We start from the raw sequence: 15,880 nt of genomic DNA, 5'->3' as shown, positions 1-15,880 counted from the left end.
AAAATCATGACATGTTTAAAAATAATTCCCCATGTTATACTTTAAGATAATTTAGCAAGTCAAATAGTTCCACCTACTTTTTCCACTCAATTCATTACAGCCTTATTTCTAATTTTGAGATGACATGCATTACAGTCAAAGATAAATGATGCATTTACAAAGCTTGCAGTGTAGGAGCAAAGGCTATATACATTATATTTACCAAACACGTGGAATGTGCAATTTTGTGTTGTTCATGAACATGCAGATAAGGAATTGTTCTACATCTTCTGTATCTTGCCATTCATGCAATGTGGTAAGATATTCATCTTCAGCTACTATCCATCCCTAATTGTCCTTTAGAAATTGGTGGTGTTCCCCTTGAAAGCGTGTGATAAAGGTAGACCAGGGTCAGTAGGCAGAAAATTCCAGAATCTTGTCCCAACAACCATGATTAGAATAATGCGTGGCCTGGAATACAGTCTATGGTGTCTCGTTGCTCTTGTAGAAGCTGAAGGTGAATTATAGGTGAAATTATTGTTCTGGGCTAACAATCTTTTGATATTTAAAAAATCACTTTAAAATAATAGCATTAAAACGGTAAAATAAGACAAATTAAAAATTGTATCATAAAGTAGTTTTTACGGTCTCTGTCATCTAAGTTTAGAGATAGATAGAGACCTCCTTGTTTTTGCTTGGAATAATTCATAACTACCTGAACAGACAAAGAAAGACTCTGGTGATGCCTCATCTGAAAGATGGTAGCTCTGACAGTGTAATTATGCCTCGAGGTTTCACTACACTAGAAACTGGAGCCAAAACTTTCTGACCAGAGCCCCTCAAATTGAGCTATAACTGACCTTGCTCTGTTGGTAACACTGGAACTTAATGAGATGATTTATTTATTGAGATACAGCACAGACCCTAGCCTATTTACGGGACCATTTACAATGACCAATTAACCTACCAACCGGTACGTCTTTGGACTGTGGGTGGAAATCGGAGCATCCCGACTTGAATTGTCTTTCATTGCACAAACATTTTTTAATGGATTAAAATACCTTGTTTTTTTCTGTACTTAGGGCAAAGTCAAACTCGCGATTTCTGCATTTATAAGTGGAATATCTGCTCAACAAATTTAACAAAATAAACCTAACCAGCAAATCACATACCGGCAGCATTTGCTGATACTGTAAAATGCAGCAAGTCGGACGGCAGCAATTGTTGCTCGACCCCGGACCAGGCGGACGGGCTCTGGATGCGCCGCCGAACAACATTTCCATCGCACACTTCCGGTAGGTGGCGGGTTCTGGCTTGTAATGACTTGGGGAGCTGGGGGACTAGGGAAAGAAAAGGAGCGGGGGAAGGGACTAGGAGGAGGGGGAGATGGGGGAAGAAGATAGAGGAAGGGGGTGTTGAATGCAGGAATGGTACTTTTCCCCCGTGCTTTTAAAAAGGCTTTGCATTCGTAGCAATTCCGGTACTTCGTGTTGCTCCTGTGTGGTTTTTAGTTAGTGATGTACTGGTGCAGATTAGACATACAGATTTTTCCACTTTCTGGCTGATAGCAATGCAATTGTGGAACAGATAGAGGCCATTTGACTCATAGAATGGTTTGCCAGTTCATTGGAGAGGAATCCGTCATCCCTTTCCCCCGTTCTTTCCTGCCAGTCCTGAAAACTTGCCCCTCTCAAGTGCTTACCCAATCTGTTTTATAACTCCTGATACAAGGTTTCCTCTATCCTCGAGGAAAATGAATTCTAATTTGTGTGAGAAGTGGTATCTTAGTTTATACCTCGGTACATAAATGTTACTATTTAGTCATAGGCATACTTTATTGATCCCGAGGGAAATTGGTTTTCGTTACAGTTGCACCATAAATAATTAGTAATAAAACCATAAATAATTAAATAGTAATATGTAAATTATGCCAGGAAATAAGTCCAGGACCAGCCTATTGGCTCAGGGTGTCTGACCCTCCAAGGGAGGAGTGGTAAAGTTTGATGGCCACAGGCAGGAATTTATGTAATGAAGTACAGTTTTTAAAAACTTGTCTTGCATACCATCCATACAGATAAATTCATTAGAACAGGCGATTGCCGGTAGTGCAAAGGAAAACAGCAACAGCAGAATAAAGTGTCACAGTTACAGGGAAAAAAAATACACTGCAGTTAGGCAATAGGGTGCAAGACAATAATGAGGTGGATGGTGAGGTCCAGAGTCCATCTTACTGTACCAGTGAGGTGTTCAGTAGACTTATAACAGTGAGATGCTGTCCTTAGGCCTTGTGGTATGTTATGCCCGGTGGTGGTGGGGGGGGGGGTGGCAGAGAAAAGAGAATGTCCTGGGTGGGTGACTGCTATACCCAGGCAGTGAGAAGTCTAGACAGAATCCAGGGAAGGGAGGCTGATCATGGGCTCTTACTTTGGTAGGTCCTCTTTAAATAATCTACTAAATGGAGGTTTTCCCTTGGATTAGGAAAATGGTACCGGAAATCTCATCTCCAAACATTATCACTTAATTTATCATTTCCCATCCCCATGCCAGTTATTAATCCCTCAGATCTTTTCCTCGTCTGATTCCATTTCTAGATGATCAAGTGCGCCCCCTAGCGCTTGCTAACCTACAACACTCAGTCCTAATTGTTGACCACCTCTTCTCCCTCTGCCCCATGCCTCCAGCAGCTGACCCTCACTTTCTCTATGTCGCCCACCCTTCTTTAGGAACCAATGTTGATTCAAGCTCTCATTTCTAATCCCTGCAGTCTCTGTGTTTTGATTCCTTCTGTCTGGTTCACTCACTACCCCTCTCTTACACCCTCCCCACCTGAATTGGCACCTAACTTGATTTTCCTTGCACACAGTGGGTATCTCTCAGTTATTTTGGCAACTGTTTTTATGGTTAGAGATGTGCAGAGACATGACTACATATGAGGGTAGGCTAACTGGCCTATAATTTCCTTTCTTTTGCCTTCCCCCCCTTCTTAAAGAGTGGAGCGACATTTGCAATCTTCTAGTCCTCCGGGACCATGCCAGAATCAAGTGATTCTTGAAAGATCATGACCAATGCATCTGTTATCTCTTCAGCAACCTGTCTCAAGAGGGCTGTAGTCCATCTGGTCCAGGTGACTTATCCATCGTTAGACCTTTGAGTTTGCCTAGCACTTTTTCCTTTGTAATAGCATTGGCACTCAGTCCTGCTCCCTGACATGCATGGACCTCTGGTGCACTTCTAGTGTTTTCCACGGTGAAGACAGATGCAAAGTGCCCATTAAGTTCATCTGCCATTTCTTCTCCATTACTACCTCACCAGCATCATTTTCTAGTGGTCCAATATCAACTCTCACCTCCCTTTTACTCTTTATAAAACTGGAAAAAGTTTTTGGTATCCTGCTTTATATTATCAGCTAGTCTGCTCTCATATTTAATCTTTTCAGGAATGTCAGTGAAATCATTTAATATAACGAGTTTGTTTTAGGTTCTAGAAAGGGAGAATTACATTGAATGCACAATGATCATAACATTTGAAGAAATGGTAACTGTTTTCATAGATATGTCATTATTATGTACTATGATCAGGTGTGCAGTGCTAAAATCCCAGTGATATCTGCATCTTTTATTAAACACTGGCAGTAAAGAGATTTTGCATTTATTAGTCTTTTTGCCACTATATTGGAATCTTTCTCAAAGGTTGCTAGTTTTACCATTTCAAATTGAGTGATAGTGGTAAAAGGATAGAAGGCAGGGGTGAAACAAAGAACACAGTGTTGGGTTCATGTTGGATGTAAACTATATGAGCTGTACTTTGCTCTACTGAAGTACTTAAGGCAAACTTTAGGAAACTGCATGTTGTGAAAAGGAATTGTGAACTGGTCAGGTATAAATGTGTGAATATAATTCACTTTCAAATTAATTACCTAATTGTGCTAGTGATAATCAGATAGAATTTATTTTTACTTGAGTAGGTGCGGCACCAAAGAGAACTTTGTTTGCAAAACAACTCAAAATTATTCAGACGCTCCCATGAATAATTACAACCATCAAGTATTTTCTGTGCAAATATTATCTCCATCCACCTATTCTGATGCCTGTGTTTTCTCCTCGTGGGATAATAGAGGTTCTGTAATTGAAGTGGGAGTCACCTGGCATTGTTTGCTTGGACTTGCACAGGTAAAGTAAGGAAAGCAATGGAAGATTTAAAGAGTGTTGAAGATGAGCAAATATGTGTAGAAGATGAAGATGAAGGCAGTGTGTTGCTATTTTCGGATAAAGAGAATGAAGCTAAGGACTTGCAACAGACTACTGACACAAAGGTAGTTACCAATCAAGTGGGTGCAGCCACCTCCAACACAGAAGGAGATCTAATTACAAATACGTGTAAACCTGTTGATCAGGATATCTCCTCTTCTTTAAGGTAAGCAATGCCTATTGATTCTAGTTGCACCAGACTGGAGACACTTTATTGGATTAAAAAATGTCGTCTTTGAAAATGATAGAGACTAGATCATTCACAGTTTTAACTCCAATTTCACCCACCACCCACCCATCCCGAAACGTACATAACAGCAGACCACTATGAGCTGGAAGATTTCCACTGTCACCCTTAACTCACCATTATTTATTTTTGCTGAGTTCATAACTGTGTAGGATCAGTTATTAGCCCAGATTCAGCTTTCTTGTCTACTGCAGTGGCTAGTATATCCCCAGGCATCATTACCTGGAAACCAAATCAAGTTTGCACTTGTTAATTTCTTTCCTTTTGGTTTCACAAAGCAGTAGAATTAACAGTAAAAAAAAAATACACAGCTATACTAAAGGTTGTTAGTTAATAAGTTCTGCAACAACAGTGCTGCAGTGCTCCTATAGTGAGAAAGAGAGCACATCAAAATTGTCCTCCATCACCCATTTCAAATGTTAAGAATTGGAAAGAACAAGATGCAGGGTGGAAAACTTTCACATTTGAGGTTAATGATTGGTGTATAAGTGCAATGGTCATAGATTATGACAGTCTAAAGTATCATAAAACTTGCAGTGTGACATATTTTGGAAGTAATGTTTAAGCATGTAAAAATTAATATTGATCTGATGGGACATTCTAATGAACTATCCAGAAAGGACAGGACAATAGTTCAACTTTTTTAAATAAAAACACAAAGTACTGGAAACATTCAGCGGGTTGAGCAGCATGCGTTGAAATAGAAATAGTAATCATTTCATGCCTGGGACCTTTGTCACATTATTGCCATCATCAGAACTTTTATATATTGCTTTAGCTTTATGCTGCTGAAAATTATTGAGCTTCTTTCTTTAACATGGAATTATTTTCATTTTGAACCTTTTTGAAGAGTTGCTATAATCTTGTGTTACAACCTCAAGGTAACAAATTTGTTAATGTAGCAATCAGGCAGTGAGTGTTGTCCTTGGTGAACTGAACTAATTCTCTTTAAGATGAGCTCATATTTTGGAAGAGGTCCTTCCACGCAATCAAGTCTTGGAAAATTTGCATTAGTATTGTCACTCTCTGATTTCCTTGTCACCTCTGTTCCCTCACAGGTCCATCAATTTCTACCCACGCTAGGGGTAAATTACATTAGTCAGTTAACCAACTAGTTTCTGTTAGGTGGGGGGAAACCAGAGCCCATGTGCCCAAGGGGAGATCGTGCAACTCGATGGATAGTGCTCAACTTCAAGATCAAACTTTGGTCGCTGAAGCCATGGAGCTAAACCACTAATGTTCCACCTCTGTCATCACCCCTACATCCCAAAGCTGGTATGCTGGCAGAACTTTTATCCCATCAAGCCACCTCTTTAATAATCTTTCCAGTTTACTAACTGCTGTTGTCTCCTCTAATCCATGGTTGATCCATGTAACATGTCAAAAAGAGATCAATTTTTCATCATGGTTTTGGAGAAGCAAGTAGATTTTACTTGGTGCGGATCCTTTTGTGAGCTAGTAGAAACATTATAAAAATTATCCAAATTTGAGACCTGACAAGGACCCTGACAGCCGGATCCAACACGGCCAGGCTCAGACTCTCATTCCTCCTTGAAATGGCCAGACCCACGCTAAATACTTAACGGGAATGTACATCCAAGCCTGACCCATGTACTTTGGTGCCATTGACCTTGGGTTGAGTAGCCAGACTCTTAGTACACATCTCTTTGTATAATGGAAAAAAAAGTTTAAAGTCCCAGATTAGAAATTAGGTAGTCAAATTATGTTCCAAGTTATGAGGATAGCAGGTCTTTTTGTGGAAGAAATTATTGATCCTGGGGGATGAGGGGGTAGAATAAGTGGCCCTATTCCAGTGAGTTGTTTAATAATAACCATTTTCCTGAAGTAGGTTCTTTTTCATAACATTTCAAAGTGGGCTGATGTGAAGTATTTACATGATGACATAACGAAGGTCCTTGTTCAATGGATTAATGTAGTCTTTTTTTTTCCAGTGATGGCTCAAATTCAGTTGACAGTTTATTCAAGACACAGTGTCCATCCACACCAGAAAGAAATAAGAGCAGGCAAAATACAGGAACATTTTTAACCCAATTAGAATTCAGAAGTCAAAATGAACTTGATTCTGAGAGCTCGTCTGATTCAGATGAAGGGCTATGGCGTCCAAGTTTTCTGAAAGTTGGTGAAGTAAGAAGACGGTGGCGAAGCAAAAGAACCAAAAGCAGTTACACTCGTAAGAAACACAGCCTGCCAAGAGGAAGGTTGCAAGCATCCATGTCTGCAGTAGAGAAAAAGAGGAGATTGCGAGAGCGAGGACTGGAGTTTCCATTTTTGCAAAAGGAATATGGAAAAAAGGAATTGCCATTTAAGATGATTTTTACGTATGAGGTAAGTAGTAAATCTATAGTGTGGCATGTCAGGATTTGAATTATAAAGAGTAATTGAATAGTTAGATACTGTGCACATTGAATAATGTACCTACCAAATGTTCTATGTATATTTGTTTTTAACATGTTTTTTCATGTGTATTGTATTTTAAATCTAACATTTTTTTAAGAGTCATGGAAAGTACAGCACAGAAACAGGCCTTTCACCCCATCTAGTCCATGCCAAACCATTTAAACTGCCTATTACCATCAACATGCACTGGGACCATAGCCCTCCATACCCCTACCATCCATGTACTTATCCAAACTTCTCTTAAACATTGAAATTGAGATCATATGCACCACTTGTACTGGCAGCTCATTTCATACTCTTAACAATCCTCTGAGTGAAGAAGTTTCCCCTCTTGATCCCCTAAAACTTTTCAGCTTTCACCCTTAACCCATGACTTCAAGTTGTAGTCCCACCCAACCTCAATGAAAAAAGCCTGCTTGCATTTACCCGATCTGTACCCCTCATCATTTTGTGTACCTCTATGAAAGGTCCTCTCACAACCTCATTAATTTGTTTTTTAAGTATGGTGGAAAGGCTCATTCAGTTATTTATCTGAGTAAAGCAATAACTTCAAAGTGATACTGGAATTATTCCATATTGAAGCCCCTATTGGAGGTAAGATGGAGGAAAAAACAAAACATTCTGTCAATATATTAAGAGCAAGAGGGTATCCCGAGAATGTGTGGCAATAATCAGTGTAGGGAGCCGGGGATGTGGACAAGATCGTAAAAACATAGTACTTCCTGTCCATGTTCACCAAGGAAAAGGACATGGAAGATAATGAGTTCAAGAGAGAGTATATTGTTCAAGAAGGAGTGTATCTGCAGCACTTAAGTATTAAGAAGGTGAAACTGTTTGGTATCGTGGAACACATAGGGTGGAGAAATCCACAAGGCCAAATGAGATCTATTCCTAGGGTGTTGTGGGAAGCAAGGGAAGAGATAGCTGGAACCCTGTTGCAGATCTTCGCATCTTCATTAGCCACAGGTGAGCTGTCAGAAGACCTAGCAATGGCTAACCCCCTCTTTCCTTTCTCAAGAAAGGCAGTACAGATAAACCACAGACTGGCAAGCCATGTCAGTGGTAGGGAATTTATTGGATAAAATTCTAAGTGATAGAACTTGTACACATTTGGAAAAGCAGGAGCTGATCGGGGATAGTCTGATCAGGCATGACTTTTGTGTGGAGGAACTCCTGTCCTATAAGTTGATAGAGTTTTTTGAGGAGGTTACTAAGAAGATTGACAATGGTGCTGTAGTTTTGTGCTGTGTATATATACACATTTGGGCACTTGGCGAGGTTCCGCTGGTCCACAAGCTTAAGGCACATCCATCCAAGAAGAGCTGGCTAATTGGATCTAAAATTGACTTAATAGGAGGCAGAGGCTACAGTTTTAGAGCTGTATAGCTCTAATGGCCCATCTCACCCATGCCAACTGACTTGACTATTTGAGCTGGTCCCACTTGTCCGAGTTTGGAACATGCCCATCTAAAATATTTCCTTTCCATGTACCTCTCCAAATGTCTTTTAAACATTGTAATTGTACCTGCCTCTGCCACTTTCTCAGGCAGCTCATTCCACACACTCAACCACCCTGTATGTGGGGGAAAAGGTTGCCCCTTGGTTCCCTTTAAATTTTCCACTCTCACCTTAACCCTATGCCTTCTAGCCAAGAAAATGATTGTTACTATTCAACTTATCAAGGTTTACAAAAACATGAGGTTCATTGATAAGGTTTAAAACTCTCAGCTCATGTTCCATGGGAAGAAACCTCCCTCTCCCTATACGTCAAATGTTTTGGTCCCAGTAACATCCTTGTTAATATTTTCTGCACCTTTTCCGGCATAAAGATATTCTTTGTATAACTAGTCAACCAGAACTACACACAATACTTCAAGAGTGGTCTTGAACAGTTGTAATGTGACATCCCAACTCTTCTACACAGTGCCCTAATGGATGAAAGCAAGCACAACAAATGCCTTCATCATCCTGTCTACCTGTGCCTTCACTTTCAGAGAATGTTGTACTTGCAGCCCTAGTTCTCTATGTTCTACAGCATTCTCCATGGCACTGCCATGTGCTGTGTAAGTCCTGCCCAGGTAGCATAGTGGTTAATGCAACGCTAATACAGATCGTGGTGTTGGAGTTCATTTCTAGCATCCTCTCTAAGGAGCTTGTATATCCTCCCTGTGAATGAATAGGTTAATTGGTCATTGTAAATTATCCTGTGATTAGTGTAGGGTCAAATAGGTGGGTTTCTGGATTCTGTGGCTCAATAGGCCAGAGAGGCCTGTTCCATGCTGTATCTCTAAATAACTTTTTTGACTCACCAAAATGCAGTGTTAAGTGGTAAGGATGATTTTCTAATTGGAAATCTGACTGGTAGTATACCACAGGGTTTGGTGTTGGGACCTTTCGTTGCTTCTAGTATATATTAATGACTTGGATGTTAGTGTAGGAGATGTGTGCGATGAAGAGCAAGGAAGATTGTCTAAGGTTGCAGCAGGATTTAGATCAGGGTGAAAATTGGACAGAGCGACAGCAGTTACAAACTAATCCCAACAAGCGCAAGGTGATAAATATAGGAATTCAAATAGGGTAGAGTGTATATAGTAACTTGAAGGGTGCAAAGTTAATCGATGTTCCTTTATCTATAGTTCCTTGAATGTCTCAGTACAGAGAGATCAAGTGGTGAAGAATGCTTATAGCATGTTACCTCTATAGGTTGCAGCATAGAATTTAAAAGTTAGAATGTTACAGGGCAACTTTACAAAACACTGATTAGGATGCACTTGGAGTATTGCATGCAGTTCTGGTCACTGTACTATAGAAAGAATGTGATTGTGCTGGATAGAGTGCTGGGGAGATTCTCCAGTTACATGGAGGGGGTTCGATAAGACTTTGGACGGCAAACCTTGCTTTCCCTGGAGCAAAGGAAGGTGACCAGATATACATGTATGAAATTATAAACAGTCAAAATCATTTCCCCTTGTTAGGAGTTTCATAAACAAGAAGTTATGAGGAAAGAATTTCAAAGGAGACTTAAAGGGTATTTTTACACTGTTTGATATCTGGAACTCTGTATGGGGAAGTACTAGCATTGGGTACAATTACTATGTTTAATTGACATACATTTTATTAAGTTTTTTCCAATTTTTATAAAGATAAAACTCAGACATTGATAAATTTTCTAACATTTTAAATGCTTCTAATTTATAGCAAGCTGCTTTGTGTGGATTATTTGATTACATTAAGGAGTTAAAATGTCAAAAACATCTCATAAACTCCTTAAAAAACATAAATGTGGATTGTGCAGAAAGAATTAGTGGTCCAACAAAGCAATACAAATACCTGGATGAGAAAAGACCAATTTCACCCATATCTGAAAGCAGGTAAGTTGGTATTTTGATTTAGTTTCTGTGTGTGTGGGTGTGTTTGTTAACTAATTAAGTAAGAACACAAATATTGGAAATTCTTGGCTGGTCAGGGAGTATCTGTGGGGAGAGAGTTAATATTTCATGAATGAAAACAAAATGCTGGAAACACTTGAAGTCAGACAACATCTGGGGAAAGAAAAATAGAGTTAGCATTTCAAGTTAAAAGCAAAGGATCTTTGAGCTTTCCACAGCTCTCTGACCTGATGTTTTCAGTAAATGTTTATTTCAGTTTTCCAGTATCGATAGCCTTTCATTTTAATTTTTCAGAATATGGCTGTTGGTGGAGGCATGCCGCAATTTAAAACTGAGCCATGCAGAAGTAGTTCCCAACTCTGTTTGATCTCCTACTCTGTATTAAATAACTCATTTTAGTCATGGAGATGATAGGGGTGTTGCCATTGTTCTCTGTTGCTGTGTCAGAGAGAAAAATGTTTGGTAATTTGCACAGCTGATAGCTATCCAGAAGTTTCTACCGGAAACCTGGAGAAAAACGAAGACGGGTGGGTTCAGTTATGGTGCCTCCACAGATGAATTGTTTACTGAAATTTAAATTTACTATGATACACAACTTGTTGGATTTGTTACTACTGTGTCAACCTTATTTTGGAGTGAGTTGATGTTTCTGGGGAGAAATTGAGTAAATTAGCTCTTTAATTCGCGGCATTGTTATCACATGTATAAACACTTGCATGTTGTTGGATATAGATTCAGGCTCCTATACGTTTAAGACTGCGCTAAAGTTGAGGGTAAGAAATCTAGAAAAGGTATTTTCCCCATAGTTGGTTAAAGCTATTGCTGATGAATTCCGTACCTGCTGCAGCAATTCTGTCTGGTGACTCAAAAACTAGTGAAAACATAGCAAACAAAAAACCTGACAACAAAAGAGGTTGATGAGGAACTGGCTGAAACTAGTTTTAGCTAATTAGCCACACGCTTTTTTTTTGGGTAACTTCAGGCATTTGGTACAAGAGTATGTAACATTTGCAGGGGTCCACTGGAGAACTTGTATACTAGCAGTTTTAAGAATGATCATTCGAAGTCTGACCAAGAAAGACAGATTATATCTCCCTTTGATGATCAGGCCTAGTGTAAATGTCGTGAAGGATACCATTGCTTTAGCTTGACAACATAGGGTATTAGGCAACATTTTAAGCACTGTGCCACTGCTTACATTTATCAATAAACGGTTGTGGTCAAAGTTAAAGAATTTTTTTTTGTGTACAATGTTCTTTGTAACATGAAGAAAAACTTACTATTTTGTAGTGATGAAACCTGCATTGAAGACTTGGGAAATGAAGAGGCTTTTGATATGAAAGTCGTGGTAAGTCAGTTGTACTGAGAACAAGGTATTTCCTTTGACTGCATAATTAGGAAATATATCTATGTTGTAGTCTACTTCTGAAATTAACAGCTCAGTACTATACACAATATTGTATGTGCTACAGATTTCCCAAAGGTAAACTGTACTTCACGTTCCTTAAGGATATCACCTTATAAATGCAAAGGTTCCTGGCAGTATCCTGAAATTGGTGATTACAGAACTTGTGAAATACAGTAGATTCCTATTAATTGGACCATCGGTTAATCGGGGCTGCCACTTATTTGGGACAACTCTTAAAGAACAAAAACTAATCAAGAAAATAGCTGGATTTCCTTTGTTTATTTGGGACACTGTGCTGCTTAATTGGACAGGAGACTGCTCTGAACAGTTTCTAACTAGCATCAGTTGAATACACTTGTGTGGCCATCAGATACTACACTGCTTAGAGTGCACAGTTTTTAAATAGTCTGTTGCATGTGTTTGTGTTCAAAAAGCAGTGATTTTTGTCACTGATTGTTGGTGAAAAATAAGCAGTAAGCAATTCAGAACTTTTTGCTCACTACGGTTTCAAGCATTCAGGCTTGGAGATGCCAGAAACATCTGAGAGTGAAAATGAAATGATTTCACCACTTCAACAACTTCGGAGCTGTGAAGAATTTGAAGGTATCGATAATCATCCACAAGGAATTAAACTTGTCCAACTGCCCCACCTTTTCCCAATGCCAACATTTCCCCTTCCAATACCTTCAAATTCATTTTTGAACAACAATTGAATCTGCTTCCACTTATCCCACTGCAATGCACTCTGCCTTCTAGCCACTTGCTGCTTTAGTTAAAAAAAAATTACTTCCTGTCAGTTTTGTTTCTTCTTCATTTTTGCATCCTTTGAAGCCTTGATCTTCTACCACTGAAGTTTTTTAAAAATCTTTTTCAACTTTATCTTGAGTCTGAATGATAAAATATCCTTATCAGATAAACCTCTCCTCGCCCAATCTCTTTTCCAAGTTTCCAGTTTTTTCATAATATTAAAGACCCTCATCCCTGAAATCGTTTGGGTAAACGTTCAAATCTTGTGTGCTCATCGACTTTATTTGTATTTTAGCAACTTCAGAATTTAATAGCTGCTTTATTTTTTTTGTAACTGAAACTGAACCAAAGTTTTATTTTTGCCATATTGAATACAAAATTTCTGTTGGAAAAAAAATTGTTTTAGGTTTTGCTGTATTTTATTACCAGCCACCATCAGTCAAGCCACTCGTTGTGAATCATGGCTTGAACTAGAAGTAGTTTGGATTTCATTTCACTAGTGAAGTTATTAATTGATGACTTGGAAACATCTAACTAAGCAAGAATCTGCACAATATTATGGCACTCTTGTCATGAGACTTGATTTTTTTTGTGAAAGTATGAAAACATCACAATTTGTTCAATGTTTCACTAGCCTGATGATGTCTTCCTTGAGCTGTCTTGGGTCACACTAACATCTAGTTTTATTGTTTCTATGCCAGTACAGAAATGAAGCATTATAGCTAATTTATGTATTCAGTCATCATTCATGATATGTGTTTTATTTGCAGGATAATAGCTACTTCATAGCAGAAAAAAGGTCTGAAAAAAAGAAAAGGTACTCTAGGAAAATGTACTACAGGAAAAAAGAGAAAAGATCTCTAAGGAGTGGTAAAAACAAAGGCCACCATGAAGCCAATGGTAAAAGTAAAGGTCACGTTAAAAATAAACAAGTGACAGCTGAACAAAAGGACCATCCCACACAAAATCTTCCTTACAATGCGCCTTTTAAGCAGAAAACCAAAGAAAAATTAGCAGACCTGAACAGTCTACAGAATTCCCACAGGCCCTTAGATGAAAGGGAAGTTGAAGAAACAGAGAGTGTAGTTTCTCTTAAGAGTCGCAAATCTAATAAACATTCAAAAAATATAATGATGCAAAAGAGGGAACACATAACATCGCAAGAAGAGAATAATCTAGAAAGAATGGATTGTGAACTAACAATGCACCAGAAGATCCTTTGTAATGGTAGTGCTCAAAGAAATATTTTCCAAGATCAGGATCATCCTGTGGAACAAGCCAACGAAGACACCAATTTATTACCAATGGTGTCTCAGAAGAAGAAGTTTAAACTTTATAATGGGAATAGTTATTTTACTGCCTCACCATTGTAAAAAGGGTAGTAGCTATTTTGCCTGGTCACCTTCAAAAGCTGTTATTTAAGAATGAACTAAATAACATCTGAATTGCAGTTACAAATGAATGGCACATTTGCACTAAATTATTCAGTCAATTATGGCTTGACACTATCAATAACTGTTACTGGGAAAGTATTTTCCATTGACTTTGAATCCAGAATTTTCATGAAGTATATTTTAAGAATATTATGCAATAGAATCATTGTCATTCTGTGGATGAACATTGTGAAAGTTGGAAAATATTTTTGTACTCTACAGAAGTAAGGTTTCAACATGATCCTTACTTAATGGCTGTGCCTAAAACTTTCTCCTGAAGCCAAAATCTTAACAAATAATTCAGTTATTTTCTAAACCTACAACATATAACAGGTAATTATGAAATTTCGACCTTGCAAAAATCCTTTTGAGGTAATTTATAATCAACTATTAATGTTGGAAAATTTTTGTTCATCTGAACTACCTGAGCATTTTCTCCCTCTGGCCCATTGAAGTTTTCCAGAAATTTGTTATTTTTATGTTTATTTATCAAAAGTTGATACTGAAAATCAGAGAATGGATAGCAGTGATAAGTAACCATTTCCTGTTAGTGATTCACATAAAATAACGAGTGGTATTTTATTTTCCTTTGCCAAATATTAAAAAGGTCAGCCCATTCTGTACCAAATTAGATAAATTGTTAACTTTTAAGTTGGGTTTATTTGTGCATTTATCATACGTATAGCTTAATCGGTTATTTTTAAAATGTTATAACAGTTTTGATGTATTAAAGATCAGAATTATTTTAAAAGTGAAAATTATGATATTGTTTACATTTTACTATTATGACTGGTAATGTAGAAATGGACAAAGATGACATCCATGCTTCAGATTGTTACGGCTACATTGCTGCCTCCTATGAAATGAGAAATGTAAAACTAGATAATGGAGTAAGAATTTTGTTATTGGCTAAATGTAATAATTTTTGCACAGAGATCCATAATCCATATGCTTTTGAAAAATCTGTTTCCATATTTCCTTGGATTACCTATGTTGCATTTAGTTTATAGTGAGGAGCACGTTTTTCATTGCACGATAAGGTTGGTGCAAAGAAATATGCGATCTTTGTAAATCATACCTTTAATGAATCTACTTTTCCATTCTGACAATTTGTGTTGATTAAACATGAGAAATGATTCACATTTATATAACAACTTTAACATAAGTGATGTCAAATATAATTAGGCAATAAGTTCCATTAGAAAGTAAAGGAGCTTTTGAAGGATCACAGAAAGGATGGTAAACAGGATAATATTACAAGTTAAATCAAGAGGAAACCAAGTGAATTGAAGAATGAACCAAGGCAGGGATGGAATCAAACTATACCTCAAGAATTATGTTTCCCAAAACTATTAAAATATATTCACATAAAAAGGTTCTAACTATTCAAATAGTTACCTCTGCAGTGGAGTTACAATGATAAATTCCTGTAAGTTACCATTGTGGATAATTAAGTGTATACACTGTTAAAGATTTCAGTTCATTTTCACCATTATTTTATGTGATTTAGGTAGAGTCTATTTATATCTCCTCTTTCTTTCTCAAACTTTTTGGAGTCCTTGATGCAGATGATCATATCATTCTCTGCCAACATTTCACAGCTGTCCTCCAGTCAGTAGGGACTGCACAGGTCCTGATGAAGGGTCTCGGCCCAAAACATCAACTGTTTATTCTTCCATAGATGCTGCCTGGCATGAGTTCCTCCAGCTTTTTGTGTGTGTTGCTTTGATTTCCAGCATCTGCAGATTTTCTCCTGTTGGGGACCACACATTATTTATTCTACTGTTATCTATTTAGTAGTCATGGCTGGAGAATTACCTCCAATGACAAGTTTTACTATGCCTGCACTGCTAGATGATCTGTCCTGCAAGGATTGATCATTGGTCACTTTTCAATTTGTATGTTCCACTGAGAACACACATCTCACATCGACAAAGAGGATGGGATAATGAAGAAATATTGTTAACAAAAGTTGACAAGACTGTCTAGGATGTCCAGTGAGCACGTGACTG

At 38.0% G+C, this 15,880-nt stretch overlaps 1 protein-coding gene across 7 annotated transcripts; it reads left to right on the top strand.

Moving 5' to 3' along the window:
• The first annotated feature begins 1,061 nt into the window (after positions 1–1,061).
• LOC140187581 (uncharacterized) lies at positions 1,062–14,991 on the top strand. Of its 7 annotated transcripts, none has more exons than XM_072243013.1 (6): positions 1,062–1,274; positions 4,149–4,392; positions 6,426–6,819; positions 10,090–10,262; positions 11,571–11,628; positions 13,206–14,991. In XM_072243013.1, exons 1-6 carry the CDS (start codon positions 1,238–1,240, stop codon positions 13,806–13,808), a joined length of 1,509 nt encoding a protein of 502 aa, XP_072099114.1. In that variant the 5' UTR covers positions 1,062–1,237; the 3' UTR covers positions 13,809–14,991. The 7 variants fall into 7 exon arrangements, with proteins under 7 accessions (XP_072099114.1, XP_072099116.1, XP_072099119.1 ...); XM_072243015.1 differs by having other exon boundaries at positions 1,064–1,274; positions 3,944–4,392; positions 13,206–14,990; XM_072243018.1 differs by lacking the exon at positions 1,062–1,274 and adding an exon at positions 1,398–2,269 and having other exon boundaries at positions 3,944–4,392; positions 13,206–14,990.
• Positions 14,992–15,880: the final 889 nt, after the last annotated feature.

The sequence above is a fragment of the Mobula birostris genome, chromosome 25 (assembly GCF_030028105.1).
Source record: "Mobula birostris isolate sMobBir1 chromosome 25, sMobBir1.hap1, whole genome shotgun sequence".
Classification (NCBI taxonomy): Eukaryota; Metazoa; Chordata; class Chondrichthyes; order Myliobatiformes; family Myliobatidae; genus Mobula; species Mobula birostris.
Note: the sequence above shows the minus strand (reverse complement) of the source record. Positions and strands in the feature narration are given on the sequence as shown.

Coding starts and splice junctions, on each gene's coding strand:
- LOC140187581 (XM_072243013.1), top strand. CDS start 1,238: ATGCGCCGCCGAACAACATTTCCATCGCACACTTCCG. Junction 10,263..11,570: donor TCACCCATATCTGAAAGCAG/GTAAGTTGGTAT, acceptor ACTATTTTGTAG/TGATGAAACCTGCATTGAAG. Junction 11,629..13,205: donor CTTTTGATATGAAAGTCGTG/GTAAGTCAGTTG, acceptor TTTTATTTGCAG/GATAATAGCTACTTCATAGC.